The sequence below is a fragment of the Stegostoma tigrinum genome, chromosome 31, assembly GCF_030684315.1.
Source record: "Stegostoma tigrinum isolate sSteTig4 chromosome 31, sSteTig4.hap1, whole genome shotgun sequence".
In the NCBI taxonomy this organism is placed as follows: Eukaryota; Metazoa; Chordata; class Chondrichthyes; order Orectolobiformes; family Stegostomatidae; genus Stegostoma; species Stegostoma tigrinum.
In genome coordinates, this window is record NC_081384.1 from 12,657,373 (window position 1) to 12,683,977 (window position 26,605).

Here is a 26,605-nt window from a genome sequence, read left to right on the forward strand (position 1 = left end):
CACGTTCCTCTCCTCTAGCCCGCGCGTCGGGGCCGCGCGCGGTTGGTTTCGGTTTCGTTTTGGAGTCTTGCTGTGTCCGGCGGGCGGCTGTTGACGCGGAGCTGGGCTCGCCCCGAGCCGGGGATGCGAACTGGAGTTTTGCGCCTGGTGAGTGCGGAGCGCTATTCTCTCAACGCATCCCACATTGTCTTCAAACCCACCGCCATATCCCACAGGGAATGGGGACCCCACCTTCTTCACTCATTTACTGCTTGTGTCTCTTTTCAAACACACATAGTTGGTGCTGCTTGTCGAGCCGAATAGCTCCCCGTTGAATTAAAAGTTGCAGAAAATTGCATTTGTGGGCAAAACGAGCTCCTGATGAATCTATAGCGGAAACAGCTGGAAGGACTTCGCAGATCCTGCAGCATCTGTGGAGAGAGAAACATGAGTTAACTGCTAACGTTCATGATCTTCCAGCAGCGCTTACTGCATTCGGATAGCGCCTTTCACGACCCCCCCCCCCCCCTTTGATGTGATTTATTATTGTCACATGTACCGAGAGACGATGAAAAGTGAAACGTTGTTTCGGAGATAGCAGGAACTGCAGATGCTGGAGAAACTGAGATAACAAGATGTAGAGCTGGATGAACACAGCAGGCCAAGCAGCATCTCAGGAGCACAAAAGCTGACGTTTCGGGCCTAGATCCTTCATCAGGGAAGGGGATGGGGTGAGGGAACTGGAATAAATAGGGAGAGAGGGGGAGGCGGACCGAAGATGGAGAGAAAAGAAGATAGGTTGAGAGGAGAGTATAGGTGGGGAGGTAGAGAGGGGATAGGTCAGTCCAGGGGAGACAGACAGAACACGGAGGCGGGATGAGGTAGGAAATGGAGGTGCGGCTTGGGATGGGAGGAAGGGATGGATGAGAGGAAGAACAGGTTAGGGAAGCAGAGACAGGCTGGGCTGGTTTTGGGATGCAGTGGAGGGAGGGGAAGAGCTGGTCTGGTTTTGGGATGCAGTGACGCAACTCCCTTGTCCGCTCCACACTCCCGTCCAACCCCACCACACCCGGCACCTTCCTCTGCAACCTCAGGAAGTGCTACACTTGCCCCCACACCTCCTCCCTCACCCCCATCGCAGGCTCCAAGATGATCTTCCATATTAAGCAAATGTTCACCTGCACATCTGCCAATGTGGTATACTGTATCCTCTGTACCCGGTGTGCCTCCTCTACATTGGGGAAACCAAGCGGAAGCTTGGGGACCGCTTTGCAGAACACCTCCACTCGGTTCGCAATAAACAACTGCACCTCCCAGTCGCGAACCATTTTAACTCCCCCTCCCATTCCTTAGACGACATGTCCATCATGGGCCTCCTGCAGTGCCACAATGATGCCACCCAAAGGTTGCAGGAACAGCAACTCATATTCCGCTTGGGAACCCTGCAGCCCAACGGTATCAATGTGGACTTCACAAGCTTCAAAATCTCCCCTTCCCCCACTGCATCCCAAAACCAGCCCAGTTCTTCCCCTCCCCCCAGTGCATCCCAAAACCAGCCCAGCCTGTCTCTGCTTCCCTAACTTGTTCTTCCTCTCACCCATCCCTTCCTCCCACCTCAAGCCGCACCTCCATTTCCAACCTACCACCTCATCCCGCCTCCTTGTCCTGTCCGTCTCCCCTGGACTGACCTATCCCCTCCCTACTTCCTCACCTATACTCTCCTCTCTACCTATCTTCTTTTCTCTCCATCTTCGGTCCGCCTCCCCCCTCTCCCTATTTATTCCAGTTCCCTCTCCTCATCCCCCTCTCTGATGAAGGGTCTAGGCCCGAAACGTCAGCTTTTGTGCTCCTGAGATGCTGCTTGGCCTGCTGTGTTCATCCAGCTCCACACTTTGTTATCTCAGAAAAGGAGGGTTTAGGCCCGAACCGTCGGCTATCCTGCTCCTCTGATGCTGCTTGACCTGCTGTGTTCATCCAGCTCCACACCTTGTTATAAAAATGAAACCTGTCTTTTTGTGTGCTATCCCAAGGCAAATCATACGTTACATGAGGATATCAGGGTCACAGAACAGAATGCAGAATATAGTGTTACAGCTGCAGAGGAAGATCAACTCTAATATACGAGGGGTCTGTTCACAAGTCTGATATACCAATAGAAGTTGTTCTATTGTTACATACTTTTAAACTTTTGTACCTTCTGCCTGCGGGAAGAGGGTGGAAGAGAGTGTAATCGGGGTGGGAGGAGTCTTGGATTATGTTGGTTTCTTTCTGAGACAGCAGGAGTAAACGGATGGAGTCAATGGAAGGGAGGCTGGTTTGTGTGATGGACTGGGCCGTGTTCACAACGCTCTGTCATGTCTTGTGATCTTGAGCGCAGCAGTTTCCATCCCATGTTGTGATGTATTTGGATAGAATGCTGTCCACGGCGCAGCTATAAAAATAGCTAAGAGTCACTGTGGACCTGCTGAATTTCCTTGGCTTTCTGAGGAAGTAGAGGTGTTGCTGTGTTTTCTCGACTGTGCCGTTGACATGGATAGACCAGGACAGACTGTTGGTGATATTTACTTCAGGAACTTAAATTCTCGACCACCCCCACCTCAGCACCATTGATACAGACTGTGGCATGTCCTTCACTCCACTTCCTGAAATCAATGACCGACTCCTTCGTTTGGCTGACATTGAGCGAGAGGTTTACAACACATCACTAAAGTTGTCTATCTCTTTCCTGTACTCTGTCTCCGACCCACTACAGCAATATCATCATCAAATTTGTAAATGGAGTTACAGCTGATTTTGGCCACACAGTTGTGAGTGTGTAAGGAGTATAGGAAGGGGCTGAGTATGCTGTCTTATGGGGCACTGGTATTGAGGATTATCGTGGAGGAGGTATTATTGCCAAACCTTACTGATTGGGGTGTACGGGTCAGGAAGTCGAGGGTCCAGTTGCAGAGAGGGGAGCAGAGTCCAAGATCTTGAGGTTTGGAGATGAGTTTTGTTGGAATTATGGTAATCAAGACAGAACTAAAGTCAATAAAATAGAAGTCCAACATGGGTGTCCTTGTTATCCAGATGTCTCAGTGATGAGTGTAGAGCCAGTGAGATAGCATTCTGCTGTGGAGCTATGTGATGGTAGGTGAATTGTAGTGAACCCGGGAGTCTGGAGTTGATGTGAACCATTATTAGCCTATCGAAGCATTTCATAATGATGGATGTCAGAGCCACTGGGGCTGATCATTCAGGTACACTTCCTGATTTTTCTTTGGCACCAAGATGACAGTGGTCTTTTTGAAGGTGGTGGGAAGCTCAGATTGGAGTAAGGACAGATTAAAGATGTCTGAAAACACTCCCGCCAGCTGGCCCACTCAGGATCTGAGTGCACTGACTCTATCTGGGCTAGTCTCTTCCTCTGGGTTCACCCTCAGGGGGGCTGACCTGACAGCTGTGGTAGTGACTATGGGTACAACAGTACCCAAGGCCTTTGGGGCAGGGTGACATCATTTCACTGACCTTATGTTTAGGGCCTTCACCGAGCCAATCCTATTGTAAAGTAGGAAACTTGGGAGCCAATTTGCACACAGTAAGCTCCCACAAACACCAGTATGTTAGTACCTAGTTACTGGGCCAGCTCTTCTGCTGGGTGGTGTTCCAATGGTCAGCACAGACTCAGTGAGAGCGGGAGACGGTGGCTGATAAGGAGCAGCACGATCCACACTTGCCCTTTTTCTTAAAACCTAGCCTGCTGTATTCAGGCACGTTTTGAAAGGTCTGAATTTTTAGCGAATGAGTGAACAAACGGGTGAGAGAATGGTGCAGTGGGTGTGGCTAGCCAGGTCAGCTCTGATCAAGGAGATGGGGGTCAGGTTGACTCTTGTTGGGAGGAGATTGGTAGATGAGGAGCGCATGGTTTTGTCAAGTTAAAATGGCTGCCTGGTCAGAGAGGTACTCGCACTGGGAGACAGGAGAGGTGTTGAAGGGGGCACAGTTGGTAATTGGGTGATCTTGGTGGGAGGGCTGGAGTCAGATCAGGTCAGCGTCTGGCTGGTTGGATCAAAGGGGTAATTAGCTCGGGAGATACTCGGCTGACAGGGGTTAGTTGGGTTAGCCAGGTAAGGTGGGAGTTGGGGAGCATAACACAGTCAGGGGGTAGTCAGGGTTTGGGGAGTCAGGATGGGGGCGAGTCAGGCCAGGATTGGAGGGGAATAGTTGGGGAAAGTCAGTGTGGGGAGAAGGTTGACAGGAGTCAGGTCAGTATTGGGGGAGCAGTAATTGGGGGGAGTCGGGATGGTGGTGGAGTAGTTGGGGGCAAGAGTTGGGGGTGTTGGGTCAGGATGGGGGGAACAGTAAGGGGGGGGTTAGGAGTTGAGGGCAGTCAAAATGGAAGGGAGTAGTTGAGGGAGAATCAGGTCAGACCTGGGGGTGTAAGCAGATCAGTGGGTACTCGAGTTAGTTGGCATAGTCCACGGGTTAGGAAGGGCATTGGACAGGTAAGGTTGGATTAGATATGTAACTTGGGATGGGTAGGTGAGTGGTGGATTGAATGACACTGTTAACCTCTGTGTTACACCTGAGATCAAACTGATGAGCAATTCTCCATTAAATATCAATAAATAGCACCAAGTCTCTAACACTGAAGAGACATTTGCACAGTGTCTCAGACAGCTGAACCCTCCTGGATGCTCACAGCACATGTGCTGATGTTGGCACCTGAGATACAACAACAGTTTGAGTTCAGTCCATCACTGCTCCCCATCCCAGGGAATCTGGCCCAATCCATCTTCTTCATTGACACATTCTGGCCAGGACGCAGGGATGGTGTGGGGTGAGATCCACCCCCACTCTTATTTGAGTTAATGCCATGGGGTGTTTTATGTGGAAAAGAGGAGGCAGTCAGGCTTTAGTTGACAGCAGTAAGCATTTTAATGCTGCTCCTGTGAACCCCAACAATAAGTTTGTGATCAGCTGGAGTGAGAAACAATTTCGAGTCACAGAGTTGCAGAGTCATACAGCATGGAAATGGACCCTTCGGCCCAACCAGTCTGTGCCAACCATAATCTCAGACTAAACTAGTCCCACCTGCTTGCGCTTGGCCCATATCTCTCCAAACCTGTCGTCTTCATGAAGTTATCCAAATGTCTTTTAAACGATGTATCTGTCCCTGCATCCACCACTTTCTCTCGCAGTTCATTCCATAAAAGCTGCCCCCCATGTCCTTTTTAAATCTTTCTTCTCTCTCCTTAAAAATATGCCCCCTAGTTTTGAACTCCCCCACCCTAGGGAAAAGACACTTAGCTATTCACCTTAACGTTCCCGATTGCCGTTCACGATTTTATAAACCTCAATAAAGTCACCGCTCAACCTCCTATGTTCCGGTGCGAAAAAGTCCCAGTTTCCTGTCTATTTTTATGTCTTAAACCCTTAGTCCTACATTATATATGATGCTATATATCTGAATAACGAAAGAAAAGACCTCAATCTGACCTAGTGTGGCTGAACTCTAAATTGGGGTTCCTCAACTAAGACTCTGCACCCACCCAGGGGCCTGTGAGAAGGCTACAAGCAGATTATCAAAACATATCATCAGACGATAACCAAGATTACCAAAAATACTTTGAAACATGAAACTGAATGAACACATCTTGAGCACGTGCCTCTTTTAGATTTTAGATTTAGGTTTTATTGTCACGTGCACTCAAGTATAGGAGTACAGTGAAAAAGTGTATAATGTCATCACACACGACACCATCTTAGGTACAGAGGTACATAGATACAAAATAAATTAGGTTCAAAGCAGTAAACGAGACAAAGTTGAAAAAGTTAAGCATTACCTTCGGAGAATAAGTAGAAAAATAAAGAAATAAGGTGATAGTTAACATAAACATCTTTTGCTAAACTCCGTTAACCTGGCTGTTCAAGTGGTGGTCAATGGCCATTGCTGACCACTGAGGAGCTCCCTAGAAGGTTATAGCTGCTGTTGCAGAGAGGAGATTTCCAACTGAGGAGATTTTGAAGAAGTGGATTAGCTGGACAGCCTGGTTCATCAGTGACAGTGGATTGCAGGAACATTATTTAGCCAGGAATCTGGGGGAATAGCGAGTCAGATCCTGAGAGAACTGGAGAGTAAGCTTGAAAGGATTGAACAGAATTTAAATTTTATTGGCAAGAAGCTTTCAGAATTGAAGAAAGAGATGGAGTTAAGAAACAGCCTGCAACTTGTGGAGGTGAGAGATCATGTGGAATTCAGGGGTAATTAAGGATGGACAGTAAATGCTACCTTTAACAGCGAAGGTTACATTGGCAAGTGAATTTTAAAAAATGTTGTGGATTAGTGTAATTTTTCACAGTTGCAAATTAACTGGCAAAATGTTTGAAAAAGAATATAGCATTTACTGAACAATTCACAGTTGGTTTAAAGCAGTGGTTTTGCCTGGTTTTGCATGCTTGCTGAATATCATGAATTATCAAACATTGCCGAATCCTGCAAATACAAACAAGCCCAACAATGATATGCTTTCAAATAACGCCTCTGAACGTGGTAAAAAGAAGTCTCAAAGGCACTTTTTAGGAGTGTTATGAAATAAAACTTTTCATACTGTGTCACACAGGGAAATATTTGAAGGAGTAACCAGGTGGTAGAAGTTTGGTACATCCTTAGGCTTGAAGAGATCAAAGGCTATGGGGAGAAGCTTGAAGAGGGGCCACTTTTGGATGATCAATCATGATCATATTGAATGGCTGAACAGCTCAAAGGGCTGAATGGCCTGCTCTCCACCTCTACTTTTCTTGTTTCTATCATTAGTCTGTGGAATTCTCTTGACCAAAGAGCTGTGGAGACAGGGTCAATGAATATTTTTAAGGCGGATTTTGATAGATTCTTGATTAACAAGATAACCAAAGGGTATTGGGGGTAGATGGGTGACTAGAGGTTCTGTACTTACTAAATGAGGGAACAGATTTGAGGGGCAGAATAACATAATTCATCCATATGTCCTTATTAATTCAAGAGATAAGTTTTGAAGGAGTTGAGAGAGGTAGAGAAGTGGGGAGATATTTGGACCTGACAGCTAAAGGCAGCATTACCAGTGGTAGAGTATTAAAACTCAGAACTCATGAGAGGCCAGAATTAGAGGAGGATAGAGATCTTGGAGGGCTGTACGGGCTGGAGGAGGCTCTTGATATAGGAAGGGGGTGTGGTGACAGAATTTGAAAAGATACACCAGTAACAACATTTGCATTAAGTGAGGAATATGTTAAAAAGTATAAATATTTGTCTAATTGTGCAACTAATTTTTATGCCAAAGAAACATTATTTATACAACAGGAGATTCATAGAAGTTTTGTAAATTGGAAGGTGGGGATTCAGAAGCAAAATATTTAAGAAATCCTGCACAAATCACAAATGTCTCACAAAGTTGAAGCTTAGTCCAATAATAATTATGCAATTGTTGTTGCAGCCGTACATTCTCTGGCTGCCTTTTTAGATATACCGTCCCATTAAGTAGAATTGTTCTTTGTAACAGCTGCTAATAGACATAAGATACTCGCTAAGTTATGGTTCACAGCCTCACTCTACCCTTGAGTAATCCTGTAAACTGTTGGACATGGTTTGCCAACAGACCTGCAGACATGGAAGGTTACATCGCGGTTAGGTACTCTCTCTGGCATGCACTTCAGGTAAAGACAAGAAGTATGCAACTTTGACGGAGACCCAGTGCTCTTAAAGACAACTTTGAAGGTATCCATTTCTACATTGCAAGGTTTACTGAGAATAACAGGCACCATAATTTATGCTGCCCTGCGTCCTTTATAAAAACAGCTGGGGAGATATCCCTCAATCAGTATCAAAAAAGCAGGTTGTCTGATCATTTATTACATTGCTGCTATGGGAGCTTGCTGCGTATATACACAGGTTGCTACATTTTTAAAATTATTACCCTTCAATGTTGTGGCTCAGCCGGTGGCTTTCTTCCCTCAGAGTCACAGGGTCCAGCTTCCAGATGTCAAAAGCAGGTCTAAAAACACAAAAGGGTCATGCACAAGATCAAGCATCATGGACCCACTCTCGCATGAGGGAGAGAGAGACAACTGCTGGGTACTTAAACCAAAAGGTGACCACGCCTCAGGTGAGGGGAGAGATTGAGAACGGGGGTTCTTTATGGTAGCCTCAGTCAGCATGGGAACCAAACTCATCTTGTGGCTATCGGTCTGTGTCACAAGCCAGGTGACTGAGCTAACCAATCCCCTGCTGAGCCCATACTGCCTCTGCAGATACTGATGCTTGGGTGAGACGTGAACTGGGTTCCCAGTCACCTGTTTGGGTCAATGTCGAGATCCTGGGGCACTATTTCAGAAAGGAGCAGGGACGTTCTCCCTGGTGTCCTGGCAAATGCTTATCCTTCAGTGAACGGCACAGTAACAGATTTACTTGGACTGAGCTCCCTCTTGTCCTCTGTGGGTCAATGAACAATGAGACTCGCTGATCCATGTTAATCTCTTTTGCTGCTGTCCAGCTAGTGTCCCACTCCTGAAGGTCCCGCATAAATGAACTTTGACAGGTCTGCTTTGGCTGGTGCATTTTCTATTTTGATGATACACATTTACCTGGCACCCTGTCGGATGTACACGGCGATGGGGCGTTATGTGTCATGCCGGTCTCAAGGCTGTCTCCCTGTCACAATGCCCTTTGACCAGCTCTGTGTAGACCTTCTTCATTGGTAATGTTGTCCCTTTAAGTGGTGACCAGGATCTCACATTGGCAGTGCCAGTGGAAGACAATCAAGTAACATGACAAGGACAGATCATGGGGCCATTATTACGTTACTGTTACGGGAGCTTTCTGTCTACAAATAACCTGCCACATTTCCTACGGCACAACAGTGACTACACTCTGAAGATTCTGTGAGCTGCTTTGAAAGTAGATTGAGTTTGTAAAAAGCTCCAAGGAAATGCATGACATTTTTTTATAAACTTGAGTTAAATTTTGGTTATTGACTATGCTTCTTAATTAAAAACAAACTCATGCGTTTTTGTTGTTATTCTGTATGCTGCTGTTTTGAACGGTATGATAATGAGAAATCTGTATGAACGTGTAAGAGGGGAAAGCTGCATACTTGGCAGGTTCCATCAGATACTGACTGGATTTAGAAAGTGGCGTCAAATGGAAAGCCCCTGCTAAATCTTGACCGTCTGTGAGCTGGTCTTAATTTAACAGCAAAGTGCTTTCAGAACAGATTCTTCTTTGCGGTGAAGTAAATCTGGAACCAAAATCCTTGTTAGAACTCACTGGTTATAATTATCAGAAGTGTCAGGCCAGAGAATTGTATCTCCCCTTTGAAATATCTGCGTCCAGAGGTGAGTGCCAATTATAAATAGTTCATAGTCAGTAAAATGCAAGTCTAAATTCAAAAACTGCAGCTTCAGAGTAGATCTTGACAGCCTCTAAAAGAAGACAATGGTCAATGAGTTAGAGTAATTCATTTTCAATTATTGGCTATCTGTCTTTTCTCCTTGTTCTGAGGGTTGGGTTATGGACTTCCATTGGACTGACCCACTCTTATGAGCAAATTACTGCAGTTGTTTTTCCTATCCTTCTGCGGTTTGGCCAATCAGGAGATTCGGCTTTACTGCTGCCTGCCATCAGATTAATTGAAGGCTGTCAATCAACTTGTGCGGCTGCATTATGAGTGCATCTTCCATGTCACCATGTTCTGGCATGGGACTTTTTCATTTGTTCATTCATGGGATGTGGGTGTTGACTTGAACTCAGGGCTTCGGACTCAGAGATAGGGACAGTACCCACTGCACCACAGGACCTTTTCCCTTTTCAACTTTATTCAAACCTGAATATTTTAAAGGCGGAGGTAGATGGATTCTTGGAGAAGCTCAGCAGGCCTGGCAGCATCTGTGGAGAGATAAACGAGAGTTAATGTCTTGAATCTGATATGACTTTACTTCAGTTCAGCTGCTATGATGGATCCACAGATGCTGCAGTTTGTCTGGTATTTACTTTTTCAAATTTCGGATTTCCAGCATCCATGTTATTTTGTTGTAATTTGTCAATAAATTCTTGTTAGACAAGAGAAAAAAAAGCTAACGGGGAATGAGAATGTGAGATGTGAAAGACTCTGATCAGAAATGGTTTTATTGAATGATGGGACAGGCTCAAGTGGGCAATCGCCTGTTTTAATGCCTTATTGGTATGTTTGTATGTAACATTAATATAATGCTCCCTGCTGCGTTTGTAAAATTTCCATTTTCCACTCTCTAACTTTTCTTTTCAATTGTCTGCCTGAATGTTCAGACTTATGGAAGATTTGGCTTGTGGTCACCAATTTTACAGCAGTCAATTTGATCCAAGATTCCATTCAATTCAGACACACCAAGACTGTCTCTTTAACCATTTACATAGTATTTAGATGGTTCTTACGTAGCAATTCACATGTCGTTTGGATCTAACTTTACTTCTTCATTAAACAGGAGGCCTCTCGGTTACAAAGGCGTTCCATTCCTGAGTATGTTTGTAAGTCGATTTATACACAAGTCAGAACATCATACAGTACAGTACAAAATGTCCATTTGTAAATATGAATAAATGTTCACATATTGTATCCTTAAAATTGATAGCAGTATGGGATCTTGTTCAGAGGTGTGAGTGTTTGTAAGGCAGATGGTGGTAAATTGGGGCTACCCCTGTAACCATTCTTACTCTTTTGGTACTAGGAAACACTCTGGTATTTAATACAGAGCATGGCCTCCAACCCTATCCCAAAGTGCCTCCATTATTCTTTCTGTCCCTCCCCCACTTCCACTGGCTTAAATATTCTTCCACCCAATTTTGCTTCAGTTCTGATGAAAGCTCCATTGATCTGAAGCTTTCACTCTCTTCCTCTCTCCACAGACCTGCCAAACCTTCCATCCATTTGCTGTTCTTATTTCAGATGTCCAGTGTCTTTTGTGTTACACTTACAAGGAAGTCACCAAGTGATTTGTTTTGTATTTTTGTTCTTTGAAGAACAACGAAACAGCAGTGACTCCCAGTGATGTTGATTCGGTGTTCTGCATAACCATTGAACTACAATTGCTTCAAACCAGAATCTGGATGCATGGAACCAGAGAAGCTAGGACCAGGAGAAGGGAATTCAGCCATTTGAGCTTGTTCTGTCAATCAGTGGGGGATCGTGGATGATTGTCTTTCCAATGCCACACTCCCACTTTCTCCCTATACCCTCAATACCTTTAAAATCTCCACGATCATCTCTCTTTTTTAAATATATTCAGTGACTTGGCCTCTGCAGACTTCTGTGGTAGAGAATTCTAAAGGTTCACATCCTCTGAATGAAGATGTTTTCCTCATCTCAGTCTGAAATAGTCTACCCTGGAGCCAGAGACTGTGCCACCCGCTCTAGACTTGCCCAGCTGGGACATCATCCTTTGTGCATCGACTATGTTAGAGTTCTATATGGTTCATTCAGATCTTCTCTCTCATTCTTCTAAACTCTAGTGAATAGATTCGAAATAATCAAAGTAATCCCTGCTTGTGAAACGGCCCCGCCATTCATGTTGTCAAGGCTTGAATTGCTATGTAAAAACCAGATCAAAATGTAAATACTGGAGAAATTCAGCATCTGTGGAAAGAAAAAGAGAGTGAAAGTTTCTTGTCAGAAATGTCTCTACCTCAGAGTTTTGCTTTTATTTGAGGGCTGTTGATTATTCAATAGTTTCTACCATTCACCACCCAAATCCACTCCGTTTCATTGGCTGGAGTGACCTCACTGCCAACAGCCTCACCCAATCACACATCTCTCCTCAAACTTGTCGAGTCCCAGATAAAAACCAAAAGAACTGTGGATGCTGTAAATCAGAAGCCGAAGCAGAAGTTGCTGGAAAAGCTCAGTGGATGTGGCAGCATCTGTGGAGAGAAATCAGAATTAATATTTCAGGTCGAGTGACCCTCAGATTCTCTCCACAGATACTGCCAGACCCACTGAGCTTTTCCAGCAACTTCTGTTTTTGTTGTAGAGTCCCAGCAGTGATCAAGTTTATGATGTTCTGAAGAAGAGTCCTATTGGATTACAACATCAACTCTGCCTCTCCCTCTCTCTACAAACATTGTCAGACCTGCTGAGTTTCTCTAGCGTTCTCTGTGTTTGTTTCAGATTTCCAGCATCTGCAGTATTTTGCTTTTCTTTCTCCTGTTTATGATGCTGGCTGTTAATTTGGTTGCTGTTCTCTTGTGAATGTTGTTCTGTAACCGGACGTCCCTCGCTGTATTTGCATATGCCAGAGCTCTGCCTCCTAAGAGAGCTGCAGATGTTAAAACTGGCAGTGTTTTTATCATTGAACAGCTAACCACACACAGGAAATCTGTGTGTTCAGCCTTCACACAAACAACTTGTGACACCTGCTTGTAGGTTGCTGTGCGCACTTAGTTATTCCAGGACAGTTTGAAAACTTCCTACACCTCTCTCTCTCTCTCTCCAGCTCACTGTCCTCCTACGACACACTCCCTAAAACCTTCCTCTTTGTCTGAACATTCGCTGGTCTGACCTTGTGCTTTCTCACATGATTTAATGTTATGCTCTGTTTTGTAATACTCCACTGAAGCATTCTGGGACATTTCATCTCACTCAAGGCTCTGTGTAAGTTTTATTTTACTTTTTTGTCTTCACTCTTGGGACACGGATATCTCTGGCTTGGTCAGTGTTTATTCCGGTCTGCAGTTGCAGAAGGTATTGGTCAGCTGCCTTCTTGAACTGTTACAGTTCATATGCTATAGGTAGACCCACAATGCCATTAGGGAAGGATTCCTAGATTTTGACCCAGCAGCAGTGAAGGAACGGTGACTAATTCCAAGTCAGGAAGGTGAGTGGCTTGAAGGGGACCTTGAAGTGATGGTGTTCCCATGTATCTGATGCTCTTGTCCTTCTAGATGGAAATAGTCATGGGTTTGGAAGGTGCTGTCTGAGGATCTTTGGTGAATTTCTGCAGTGCATCTTGTAGATAGTACACACTGCTGCTACTGAGTGTCGGTGGTGGAGGGAGTGGATATTTGTATATATGGTGCCAATCAAGCGTGCTGCTTTGTCCTGGATGGTGCCAAGCTTCTTAAGTGTTTTTGGAGCTGCACCCATCAAGCTTTGGGTGAGTTACTCACCGCAACATCCCTAACCTGTGGCCTGCTCTTGTAGCCACAGTATTCTATCACTAGTCTCGTTCAGTTTCTGGTCAAAGATACCCCCCCCCCCCTCCACCAGGTTATTGAGAGTGGGGGATTCAGTGGTACTAATGTCACTGATGGGTAGATTGTCTCTTGTTGGAATTGGTCATTGCCTGGCATTTGTGTGGCACAAATCGTACTTGCCACTTTCCAGGCCAAGCATTTGAACATGGACTATTTCAGTATCTGAGGAGTCACAAATGGTGCTGAACATTATGCAATCATCTGCGAACATCCCTACTTCTGACCTGACAATGGAGGGAAAGTCACCGATGAAGCACCTGAAGATGTTGGGCCAAGGACACTACCCTGTGGAACTCCTGCAGAGATGTCCTGGAGCTGAGATGATTGACCTCGAACAACCATTTCCTGTGTGCCCGGTATGACTCCAACCACCGGAGAGGGTTCCCTCGATTCCCACTAATTCCAGTTTTGCTAGGGCTCCTTGATGCCACGCTCGGTCGAGTGCAACCTTGATGTCAACGGCTGTCACTCTAACCTCACCTCTGGAATTCAGCTCTTTTGTCCATGTTTGAACCAAGGCTGTAATGAGGCCAGGAGCTGAGTGGCCCTGGGAGAACCCAAACTGGGCATCACCAAGCATGTTATTGCTGAGCAGGTGCTGCTTGATAGCACTGTTACTGACACCTTCCATCACTTTACTGATTGAGACGAGACTGATGGGGCAGTAATTGGCCAGGTTGGATTTGCCCTGCTTTTTGTTTACAGGACTTGGGCAATTTTCCACATTGTCTGGGAGATGTCAATGTTGTAGCTGTATTGGAAAAGCTTGGTTAGGGGAGCGGCAAGTTCTGGAGGACAAGTCTTCAGTGATGTTGCCGGAATGTTGTCAGGGTCAGTAACCTTTACAGTATCCAGTGTCTCCAACTGTTTCTTGATATCACATGGCATTAATCAAATTGGCTGATGACTGGTACCTGTAATGCTGGGGACCACTGGAGGAGGCTGAGATGGATCATCCACTTGGCACTTCTGGCTGTATATTGCTGCAAATGCTTCAGCCTTATCTTTTGCACTGATGTGCTGGGCTCTTCCATCATTGAGGATGGAGATATTTGTGGAGCCTCCTCCTCCAGAGATTTGTTTAATTGTCCCCCACCATTCATGATGGATGTAGCAGGACTGCAGAGCTTAGATCTGATCCGTTGGTTGTGAGATCACTTAGCTCTGTCTATCACTTGCATGCAATAGTCCTGTTTGGTGGCTTCACCAGGTTGACATCTCATTTTTCCTGGCATGCCCTCCTGCACCCTCCATTGAACCAGGGTTGATCCCCTGACTTGATGGTAATGGTTGAGTGGGGAGTGTGCCGGGCCATGAGGTTACAGATTGTACAATTCTGCTGCTGTTGATAGCCCACAGCACCTCATGGCTGCTCAGCCTTGAGTTGCTAGATCTGTTCAAAGTTTCACCCCTTTAGCACAGTGATAGTGCCACACAACACAATGTAGAATATTCTCAGTGTAAAGGCGGGACTTCACCTCTATAAGGACTGTGCAGTGGTCACTTTTACTGATACAGTCATGGACAGATGCATCTGCAGCCGGCAGATTGATAAAGATGAAGTCAAGTATGTTTTTCCCTCTTGTTGGTTCTCTCACCACCTGTCACAGACCTAGTCTAGCAGCTATGTCCTTTAGGGCTGGACCAGCTCGATCTGTAGTACTGCTGCCGAGCTACTCTTGGTGGTGGACATTGAAAACCCCCACCCAGAGTACATTTTGTGCCTGTGCTACAATCAGTGGTACCTCCAAGTGTTGTTCACCATGGAGGAGTACTGAAAGGATGGTATGTGGTAACCAGCAGGAGATTTCCTTGCTCGTGTTTAACTTGAAGTCATAAGACTTCATGAGGTTCAGAGTTAATGTTGGGGACTCCCAGAGCAGCTCCGTCCTGACTGTATACCACTGTGTCACCCCCCCACTCTGCTGGTTCTGCCCTGCCGGTGGGACAGGACATGTCCAGGAATGGTGGTGGTGGTGTCAGGGGCATTGTCTGTAAGGTATGATTACGTGAGTGTGACTGTGTAAGGTTGTTGCTTGACTAATCTGTGAGTCTGCTCTCCCAGTTTTGGTGCTAGCCCCCAGATGTAAGGAGGACTTTGCAGGGTCGACAAGGCTGTTTTTGCTGTTGTCATTTCTGGTGCTGAGATCGATGCCAGGTGCTCCGTCTATATTCATTCCTGTCTTGAGACTTTCCAGTAAGCAGTACAAGTGAGTGACTGAGCCTTTTCAGAGGACATTTGGGAGTCAACCACATTGCTGTGGGGGTCTGCAGTCATGCATAGATCAGACCATGTAAGGACAGTAGTTGTCATTTCTAAAGGACAATAGTGAACTAGATGGGTTTTTCTAACAATCTACAATGGTCATCATTGGACTCTTAATTCCAGAATACCTTTATTGAATTCAGATTCCACTATCTGCCTTAGCAGGATTTAAATCCATTAAACATTACCAGGGTGTCTGGATTAATAGTCTAATGAAAATACCACCAGGCCGTCACCTCCCCATCATTGCTGTTGCTGCTATTATTGCTTGGAATAAGTCACGTTCCAATTTATGTTTTGTTCTGTTTCGGTAGTTAAGGAGGATGTTGAGACGTGACACTAAACCAAGGCTCTGTCTGCATCTCGGGATGTCAAACATCTCATGGCACTATATTAAGGAAGAACAGTGGAGCTACCACTTCCATCCATCAATCAGCATCACAAAAGTGATCACGTTACTGACTATCGGAGCTCACTTTGTACAAATGGGCTGCTGTGTTTGCTACATTACAACAGTAGCTGTACTTTGACGGCTTTAAAAACACTTTGTGGCATTCGGTGGTCATGTAAGGCACTATATAAATTCAAGTCTTTCTTATATTGAGGATAATGGTATAGAAAATCATGTCATCAGATTTACTGATGACACAAAGTTGGGCGGTATTGTAGAGCGTGTTGACAATAGGATAAGATTACAAAGGGATATTGATAGACTAAGTGAATGGGCAAAACTGTGGCAGATAGATTTCAATATGAGTGTGAAGGGTATATAGATAGTTAAAATGTCATGAACAGGTGCAGGAAACAAACAAAAAGGCTGGCAGTGTTGGTTTTTATTTGTAGAGGGCTGGAGTATAAGGTCGTAGAGGTTATGCTGTAGTTACACAAAACCCTGGTTGGTCCCCACTTGGTGTACTGTGAGCAGGCCTGGTCCTTGGAGAGAGTGCAACATAGGTTTACAAGAAAGATACCTGGGGTTAAGTTATTAGGAAAGACGATGCAAGTAAGACCTGTTTTCTCCAGAATTTAGAATGTTAAGGAGTAATCTGAAAGAAAATATGAACAGGAAAGGACTGGGTAGATAGAGATAACCTATTTCCACTAGTTGGGGTTTCTAGAATTAGGGGCACAGTCTGACAATTAGGATGAAGCTATTCGGGAAAGATGTTAGGAAGCACACAAAGGACAATAGAAGTTTGAAACTCTCTTCCACAAATGGCAGTTGATGCTGGATTAGTTGTTAGTTTTCAATCTGAGATGGCTATTTGTTTTTGTTAAGCTATAGTGTTAAGGGATATGGGCCAAAGACGGGTCTATTGGGTTAGGCCACAAATCAACCATGATCTCACTGAGTGGTGGAACAGGTTTGACGGGCTGAATGGCCTACTCCTGTTCCTAATCCAATTAAAATTTCAAACACCTAGTTGCATTTCCATGAGAGGTCTCTGCTGAAACTCTGAAACAAACACAGAAAGCTGGAGAAAACTCAGCAGGTAAGGCAACATCTGTGTGGAGAGAGAAACAGAGTTCATGCCCAGTATGACTTTACGTCGGAACAGTTCTTATGAAAAGTCAGACTGGATTTGAAACATTAATCCATTTTCTCTTCGCACAGATACTGCCGGGACTGTTGAAGAATTTCTCCAGCTGTCTGTCTGCTTGTTTCAGAATTTCCAGCATCTACTGTGTTTTGCTTTTACCGCTGAAATTCTGTTTCCTTCCAGGAGGTTCTTTCTTTCCATTCTAACTGGGTTTTTGTTTGTTTTATAGATTAGAAACGTAACAACGATGGGCACAAAACACTCTAAGGTCACTAGTAACTTCCCATTCCTTAATGACAATGGCACCATCAAGACAATTAAGGAAGCCCATACTCTCTTCATTCTACGTGGTCTGCCAGGCAGTGGCAAGTCAGCCCTTAGCAGAGCAATCAAAGAAAAGTACCCGCAGTCCTTGGCTTGTGCTTCCAATTCTCCTCCTGTGGTGGACGAGGCCGAGATTGACGGTGATCGGTACGTCCAGGTGGACGAGGGTCTTGAACGGGGCTTCAAGGAGGTCAAAAACGTCATAGTGGTTGATGACAACCATCTCGCTGCAAAACGGCTGTACCACCTCACCAGCCTGGCCAGAGACAACGACTACATTGTCCTCATTGTCAGCCCAAAGACCAAGTGGAGAAACGACTGCGAGAAGCTTGCGATTCAGAGCCAGTGGAACCTAACTGTGGAACAGCTGAACAGCATGAAGCAAAGCTATCAGGAGTACATCATACCTTATTTCTTTGGCTGGTTCTTGCTGAGGAGGAGTGCCCAGGAGATGCGCAAGAATGCAGAGGATTTTCTGAACCAGCTGAGCAATATGGAGGTGTTTTTAAAAGAGTTTGTCAGCTGTACGTGACGTTATCTGTCAGGTTTTAGCAGTGAGCTGGGCCACACAAATAAGGGTTGCCTGCCTAACTTGGCAATTCCAGTTTCCTGCTGCCAACTTTCTCCGCTGAAGATGGCAGGTTAGGTCCTAGAGGTGCTGGCACTTTATGAAATTGCCTGCACTTCTTGGTTTAGCGAGCTATTTGACTGTGGAGGCTGTCACAACAGTTCGTAGTTGAGTCTGCATCAGATCCTCCACAAAGCAGGGCACAGGATTCCACTTCTGCAAGAGGAAGTTGGGATTTAAAAGAAGTAGAAGCCAAAATGATAAGATGGTACCTATTGAATCTGATAATGAATTTGAGAGGTACTATTTTTAACTTAGAGACTGGTTAGAACGTGGAGCTTCTACAAGGGGTAGTTGAGGCTAGTGGCTTAGTGCATTTGAAGGAGGGCTCTTTGTGGCATAGTGGTAGTATCCCTCCCTCTGGACAGAGGTGCTTGGGTTTAAGTCCCACCTGCTGCAGAGGTGTGAAGGAACGTTTTTGAATAGGTTGATTAGAACATACCAAACGCATTAAAGGGATAAGGGAGAGAAAGCTGTACCGTTGGGCATGAAAACATAAGGGCATAATAACTAAGAGCAGGTCATACAGTGCTCCTTGACTCTGAGCCTGCTCCACCATTTAATAACATTGAGTTTGATCACTGTTCTCCATTTCCACTTCCTCGCCCAGATAGCCCTGTCCCTCTGTCCACAACCCAGTCCAGACCATCTCTAATCAAAGGAAAACCTTTTCGCATCAGAAACTAGGAGACAGTAAGAACGGCAGATGCTTGATGCTAGAGTCAATAAATGTGGAGCTGGAAAAGCACAGCAGGTCAGACAGCATCTGAGGAGGAGGATTGACTTCCCTGCTTTCTCACCTCAGGAACTAACCTAGCTAACTTTTCAAGGTAATGATATTCTGTTTTAGGTTTGAAGACCAAAAGAGCATGAAGTACTCCAGAGATGGTCTCACCAATGTCCTTTACAAATATGACCTTTTAAAATATACTCCTCTTCTCTATTGTTAGTACCAAAGTCAATAACTTTACAATGAATATGGGGAGTATATTATCCTCCAACTGCTACCTTATTACCGTCTCACTTGTCCACATCTCCTTGAAGTCTCTTTGCGTTCTCCTCATAGCCCCATCTAGCTTTAGATCATTAGCAAACTCAGATGCATGACTCACAGAACCTTCATTAATAAATTCTTGAGGGCACAAAACTAATATCGGCAGCACACCACCTCACACAGCCTGCCAACTTATCATATTTTTCTATTTTTAATCAGCTTTCCATCAATGTTAATATATTTCCCCCACTCCAAGGAAGACTTATCTTGTGTTAAATCCTGTTAAGTGGCACCTTTGAGAAATTCATCGGTACCAATGCATAGTACATCTACTGGTTCTCCTTTAACTGTCCTGTGAGCTGCCACCTCAAAAGAATTACACATTTGTTTAATGTGATGTGCCTTTCTGAAATCAAAGCGTAATCATTTCATGATTACTCCTGATCGCTGTCCAGTGCCCTGTTGGATAGGACACAACTTGTGTGTACGTGTTCATCATAGATGAGAATAGAATCGAGTTCCCATTCAAATTGCTCTGTGCATGTGGGACATTGGGACAAATGGTAGAGATTTACAGAGTGAATGAACACTGGAGTAAGGCAGCAGCATCACGCAGATGAGACACTGCATAGAGGCCTGGTCGGCGTGCTCGACCGGGTGTGAAAGATCCCAGGGCACTCTCTCAAACAAGGCATGTATCCACAGCTCTCTGGCTGATAATTATCAATGACACAAGGTAAGAGGATCGGGTCACATTGCCAGTTGTGGGCTCTCGGTGAGAAGAAACTGGATCACTGTGTTTCCTACATCTAATCAGGGTCAAAAGTACTGAACTGGTACAAAGTGGGTTGAGCCATCCAGGCAGCGTGAGCTGCTGTGAAAATGCACGCTTTTTCTTATGAATTACAACTGCATTTTTTACTGTGGATTAGGCCAGCAATCGAATCTCAGGGCTTCTTGATCTGCTCAATACCTACACGATACATAGTTTGAGTAATGCCCTGACTTTATCGGAATCACGCTCCTTTAAAGTGTGTTCCCTCCGAGAGGACCAGTGAAAAATATAACCTCACCCTCTACTCCAAATTGTGTAAGAATTGCTGGATTACACTGTTTGTTTAACCTCTTTGCTTCCCATTACAGGATGTGTCATCAAACTAAAAATGAGAAACTGAGCTGTGCAGTAAATGTAACTTTGTTCATGCTAGGTGTGGAATGGCATTCAGAAGAGAAATTCAACCTTCACGAATACTTCCAGAAAAAGCCGAGAATGCTGCACTGTACGACAAAATTCTGTAACTACGGAGCAATTCCTGGTTGCGAAGCCTATGCTGAGAGTAAGGTTGGTGATTGGCTGGCTGACAGTCTTTCTTCCCTCAGTCGAAGTGATGCTTGTGAATTCTTAACGTTGGCAGGAGCCACTTCTCTGTCAGGTCTAATGGTAGAATGAAGCCTCTGTGAAAGGGAGGTGGGGGGCATTTTCATCACCAGGCTGATCCCTGGGATGGCACAGCTGATAAAAACCAAAAGAACTGCGAATGCTGTAGATCAGAAACAAAACAGAAGTTGCTGGAAAAGCTCAGCAGGTCTGGCAGCATCTGTGAAGGTAAAAAACAGAGTTAATGTTTCGGGTCTGGTGCTCCTTTCTCAGAACCCTCATAAATAACTAGACAGCAGTCTCCCATTGTGAACAGGTTATGTTCTTGGATCAATTGGAATTCGATTTATACACAAGTTGGAACATGATGCAGATTAGTATAAATTAGCTCAAAAACAAGTTGTTGGTACAGCTGGTGTATGAAGAGAGACTGGATCATGAGGACAAGATTCACTAGAGTTTAGAAAAATGAGGGAGGACCTGATAGGAAGTTGGGACCAGACAGAGTAAATATAGGAAGCATGTTCCCAGCAAACAAGAGAGCCCAGGCCCACAGGTCACAGTCGAAAGGTATGGGCTGGATCATCTAGGACTGAGCTGAGGAGAAATCTCTTCAGTGGGGAACCTGTGGAATTCTCTGCCTCAGAAAGCAGTTGAGGTCAAAACATTGGGAAGGAGTTAGATATTATTTTTAGGGCTAAAGGACTCAAAGGGTATGGGGAGAAAGCAGGAGTAGGTACTGAGTTGGATGAGCAGCTGTGGTCATCTTGAATGGCAGAGCAGGCTCAAGAGATGAATACAGAGATAGTAGGAACTGCCGATGCTGGAGAATCTGAGATAACGAGGTGGGGAACTGGTTGAACACAGCAGGCCGAGTGGCATCAGAGGAGCAGGAATGCTTACACATCGGGCCTAGACCCTTCTTCAGAAACCCTTTTCTGAAGAAAATATTCTGAAGTGTTCATCCAGCTCTACACCTTGTTGTATCAAGGGATGAATAGCCTATTTTCTATGTTTCTACTACAGAACTGGCCAGGGGAATGCTATACAAACATGTTAATCATTGGCATTAGTAATTTCAAGACCAATACTTCTTCAGGCTTCTCTTTAAACTCCCCAGGTTTTCATCCCCAGTTTGGCTTATCAGCATTACTGCTGCCAATTTGAACCAAACGAAAGGCCATTTCATGGACTCAAGTTCATTGGCAAATACCCACAGGGCTCCAGGGGAGTGAAATAAATGAAATAGCTTTCCTAGAGAGAGCTGGCACATCCATTATGAGCCAAATGCTCACTATCATTTTACGATTTGCAAATTCCTGCAACAGCTTGTCTCCAAGGAAATGAACTAACCAGAAAATACACATTGGGTAACTGCAACTGAGATGAACATCCAGTCAGTCTTTTCTGTTTCAGTGGTGTGTTGTTTGAGGGATGAATGTTGACCGAGTCAACAGGAAAACTTCCAAATAAAAGCCAAAAGAACTGCAGATGCTGTAAATCAGGAACAAAAACAAAGTTGCTGGAAAAACTCAGCAGGCCTGGCAGCATCTGTCAAGGAGAAAACAGAGTTAACGTTTAGGGCCCGGTGACCCTTCCTCAGTATGCAAAGTTGCAAGTTGGAACACTTACAGCTCTTTCTAAACACTTCACCAGTAAGCTTCTAACATGCCAAATGGCAATTAGCACAGCACTGCCACCAATTGGTGAATATTGGGACTGCAAGTACTCAGAGCCTGAGAAAACATCTGCCCTTCTCCCCCCATTGTTTCTGTTGCATTTTAGGGGAAGTGAAAAGAACAGTGAGGGAGGAAAGGAACCAGTGGTTAAGTTCATGGGGTTGGGTGAAGAAGGGTGTGAGGAGATTTTTGTGGAGCGTAAACACCTATAATATATGATCCTTGTAATCACTGTTATGTACTTAGTGTGTTGCAATACCAGACCTGGCCACTGAATTGATGTTATGATTTGACGAGGGAAATTGAACTTGATTCATACACAAGTTGGAACATGATGCAGAACAGTATAAAATAGCTCAAAAACAAATTGTTGGGAAAGCTCAGCAGGTCTGGCAGCATCCACAGAGAGAAATCAGAGTTAATGTTTCAGATCCAGTGACCCTTCTCCAGAACTACAGTCAGCTAGGAAAATGTTGGTGTTTATGCAGAAGATAGTTGGGGAAGGGGATAGGGAGTAAACAATAGGTGAGGATAGAACCAAAAGAGATAGAAGAACATTTGGACAGACGAAGTAAAAACCGAAAGAACAAAAACAAAGTTGCTGGAAAAGCTCAGTGGGTCTGATGGTATCTGTGGAGGAGAAAACAGAGTTAATATTTCGGGTCCGATGACCGTTCCTCAGAACTGATAGTGGCTGGGAAAATGTCAGTTTATATGCAGAAAATAGGGAGTAAACGCTAGGATAGAGCCCAAAGAGAGAGAAAGACAGTTGGACAGACAAAGGAGTTGCTAACGATCATGCTGGGAGGGTGAATAGTTGTTAATGGGGACTGTTACTGACTAACAACAGGGGATGTGTAGTGGCAGGCTATGTGGTAACAAGGTTTGGTGTGGGGGGTAGCAGACTAGGACATGAAAGAGTTTAGGCCCTAAAATTATTGAACTCAGTATTAAGTCCAGAGGGCTGTAGAGCCCCCAAGCGGAAAATGAGATTTTGTTCCTCCAGCTTGCACTGGGCTTCACTGGAACACTGTAGCAAGCCGGAGACAGATGTTGGCCAGGGAGCAGGGTGGTGCATTGAAGTGGCAGGCAACAGGTAGTTCAGGATCTTTTCTGCACCTAGAACGTAGATGTTCCGTGAAGCAGTCGCCAAGTCTACGCTTCGTTCCTCCAATGTAGAGGAGACCACAGTGTGTGCAGTGAATGCAGTAGACTAGATTCTGGGAAGTGCAGGTGAGGTGTTGCTTCACCTGGAAGCTATGTTTGGGTCCTTGAATACTGGGAAGAAGAGGTAAATGGGCAGGTATTGCCCCTTGCCACTTACAGGGGAAGGTGCCGTAGGGCTGTGGGGAGGTATTGTGGGTGAAGTAAGTGTGGACCAGGGTGTCCCAGAGGTCCCGGCGAAAGGCGGACAAGGGAGGGGAGGGGAATATGTGCCCGGTGGTGGCATCTTGCTGGAGGTGGCGGAAATGATGTCAGAGGATTTGCTTTTTAAAAACCCAAAGAACTGTGGATGCTGTAAATCAGGAACAAAAATAGTTGCTGTAAAAGCTCAGCAGGTCTGGCAGCATCTGTGAAAAAAAAATCAGAGTTAATGTTTCAGATCCGGTGACCCTTCCTCAGGACAGACAAAGAAATGGATAAGGATCAGGCTCGGAGAGTGAATCGTTATTGGAGGCTGTTAGTGATCGTTATCATTTCTTTGTCCAAATGTTCTTCTCTCTCTTTCGGTTCTATCTCATCTATTGTTTACTCCCTATCCCCTTCCTCTACCCGCTGTATCTTCTGCATAAAAACCAACATTTTCCTAGCTACCATCAGTTCTGAGGAAGGATCACTGGACCTAAAATGTTAACTCTGATTTCTGTCTGCGGATGCTGCCAGAACTGCTGGGCTTTTCCAGAAATTTCTGTTTATGTTTCTGGTTTCCGGCAGTTACAGTCCTTTCAGTTTTTATTTAATATGAAATAACTGGTCATAAGTACAAGGAAACATTTGAATGTCAGATGTTTAACATTGCATCCCTATCTGAAATCATGTTCACAATTATAAGCATTTGTAAAATGGGGACACCTGCAAACTTTACTCTACAATGTTTAGAAACGAAATACATGACAGTGGTGTTGCTGTTCTTGGAAATAGCACCTGGCGATCTTTGACATCCACTTAAACAAGCAGAAGGTGTCTTCTTATCTCACGTGAAAGACAGCATATGCAACAATACAGCACTCCCTCCATATTGTATTGGATTATCGTGCTTCAGTCCTGGAGTGGCACTTGAAATTGGAATCTTGTGACTCAGAGGCAAGAGGGCAACCACAGAGACACAACCGAAGCCTAAAACAAAAGCCAAACACCGCAGTTGCTTGAGATCTGAAATGAACTCTCAAAGTGATAGAGGAACCCAGCAATTTTGGCATCATCTTTGGACAGGAAAACGGACGTTCATGTTTCACATCCAATTTGACTGTTGTTTGGATTCTGAAGAAGTCATATGGACTTGAAATGACAACCGTGCTTCTCTCTGCACAGATAGAACAAAAAACAAAGAAAATTACAGCACAGGAACAGGCGCTTCGGCCCTCCAAACCTGTGCCGATCCAGATCCTCTATCTAAACCTGTCACCTATTTTCCAAGGATCTGTATCCCTCTGCTCCCTGCCCATTTATGTTTCTGTCTAGAATCATCTTAAATGATGCTATTGTGCCCGCCTCTACCGGCAACGTGTTCCAGGCACCCACCACCCTCTGTGTAAAGAACTTTCCACGCATATCTCCCTTAAACTTTCCTCCTCTAACCTTGAAATCATGACCCCTAGTAATTGAGTCCCCCTCTCTGGGAAAAAGCGTCTTACTATCCACCTTGTCTATACCCCTCATGATGTTGTCGACCTCAATCAGGTCCCCCCCCTCAATCTCCATCTGTCTAATGAAAATAATCCTAATCTACTCAACCTCTTTTCATAGCTAGTGCCCTTCATACCAGGCAACATCCTGGTGAACCTCCTCTGCACCCTCTCCAAAGCATCCACATCCTTTTGGTAGTGTGGCGATCAGAACTGTACACAGTATTCCAAATGTGGTCGAACCAAAGTCCTATACAATTGTAACATGACCTGCCAACTCTTGTACTCAATACCCCATCCAATGAATGAAAACATGCTCTACACCTTCTTGACCACTCCATCGACCTGCGTTGCCACCTTCAGGGTACAATGGACCTGAACACCCAGAATGTTCTGCAGGACTCTTCCATTTACCATGTAGTTTGCTCTTGAATTGGATCTTCCAAAATCCAAGATGTTGCTGAGTTCGATCTAACAGGACAGCCATTTATTCTCCACAAAGTGATGGCCTTGCTAAGTGTTACTAACGCTGCACTCTTTTTATATTTCCCCAATTTAGGTTGTTGAAGATAATTATTCGAAGGCCTTCACTCTGCAGGTGGTGGCCCTGTTTGTCACCCCCAGAACGGTGGGAGCCCGTGTCCTCCTGAACAAAAATCAGAAACTGCTGTGGCCGAAGGGACAAGAAGGAGATGATGGTGGGGATGGCAAGGAGGCGGCTGAGCTGGCCTTTGGTAGCAGGGCCCACATCACCTTGGCTTGTGCTCCTCGAGTGAAGGCAGTCCAGACCGGATTGGACTTGCTCTGCATCTTAAAGCTCGAGGGTAAACAGCCCACACACCAGGTGGAGGTAGAGAAAGGCCGTCTCTGCTGCTACGGTGACGGGCAGTGGATTCTCAACCTGACCAAACCAATTGAAGTGAAAACCCTTTTTTCCGGTTTTTACCACAAAAAAACAGAGCCCGTCACTGAATCAGTGGGCTGCTAGGGAACCAGATGGTCAGACATGAAAAGTTTTAATTTGAATGAGGAGTAAAAGTTAAAATAGATGGTACTCGATTGCGTAGCTATGACCACATACAAACATATGGAGGTTGTAGTTTAATCAAAACAAATTGATACGGCAGTTTCCTGTCTTTCTTTGTAGTGTTTATGATTATTCACGTAGAACTTTGTTTTAATACCTCTGCCTGTAATAATAACCGTTTGCCTAATGTTGAATGCTAACTCGTGTGCGTGAACTGATGAAGTCAATCAGTTTTGGAATCGGGGTTAAGGTTACTGCAGTGGGTAGCTGTCACGAATGTGCTTTGTGCCAGGTTGTTTGTATGATCACACACAGCTAGTGGATAGGCTGTGAGGGTGCTGCTGCCTAAAGTGGGAGGAGGCAATCCACCCAAACAACAGGGGGCTCTGCTTGTAAGAACAAAACTTCAAGATCTGCTCCAATTGAGAAGTGATCTGTTAAGTATCAGAAAGGTTGGCTTCCCCTATGTAGGCAGTATTTTGACGTAATCAAGTGACATGTATCACAACGTTGCTTTTTCTTAAAATTTATAACTGCACAAATGTTTCAATAAAGGAAATGGAATCGTAAATTTTCTTTGGGCATGCTTTAATTTTGTTCCATGATAGCTATTTAATAATTGTACAGCTGTAGTCAAGGGGCTTTTAGCATAGTGGTAGTGTACCCGAGTCAGGGAGACCTAGGTTCAATCCTCTCTGCTCTAGAG

General features: G+C 44.9%; 1 protein-coding gene across 4 annotated transcripts; it reads left to right on the forward strand.

Moving 5' to 3' along the window:
* Window positions 1-11: 11 nt before the first annotated feature.
* On the forward strand, window positions 12-26,470 carry cnp (2',3'-cyclic nucleotide 3' phosphodiesterase). Of its 4 annotated transcripts, none has more exons than XM_048560831.2 (4): window positions 12-147; window positions 17,253-17,871; window positions 20,178-20,311; window positions 25,432-26,470. In XM_048560831.2, the coding sequence occupies exons 1-4, from the start codon at window positions 124-126 to the stop codon at window positions 25,858-25,860; spliced, it is 1,206 nt and encodes a 401-aa protein (XP_048416788.1). In that variant the 5' UTR covers window positions 12-123; the 3' UTR covers window positions 25,861-26,470. The 4 variants fall into 4 exon arrangements, with proteins under 4 accessions (XP_048416788.1, XP_048416790.1, XP_048416787.1 ...); XM_048560833.1 differs by lacking the exon at window positions 12-147 and adding an exon at window positions 9,214-9,327; XM_048560830.2 differs by lacking the exon at window positions 12-147 and adding an exon at window positions 9,825-9,974.
* The last annotated feature ends 135 nt before the right edge of the window (window positions 26,471-26,605 follow it).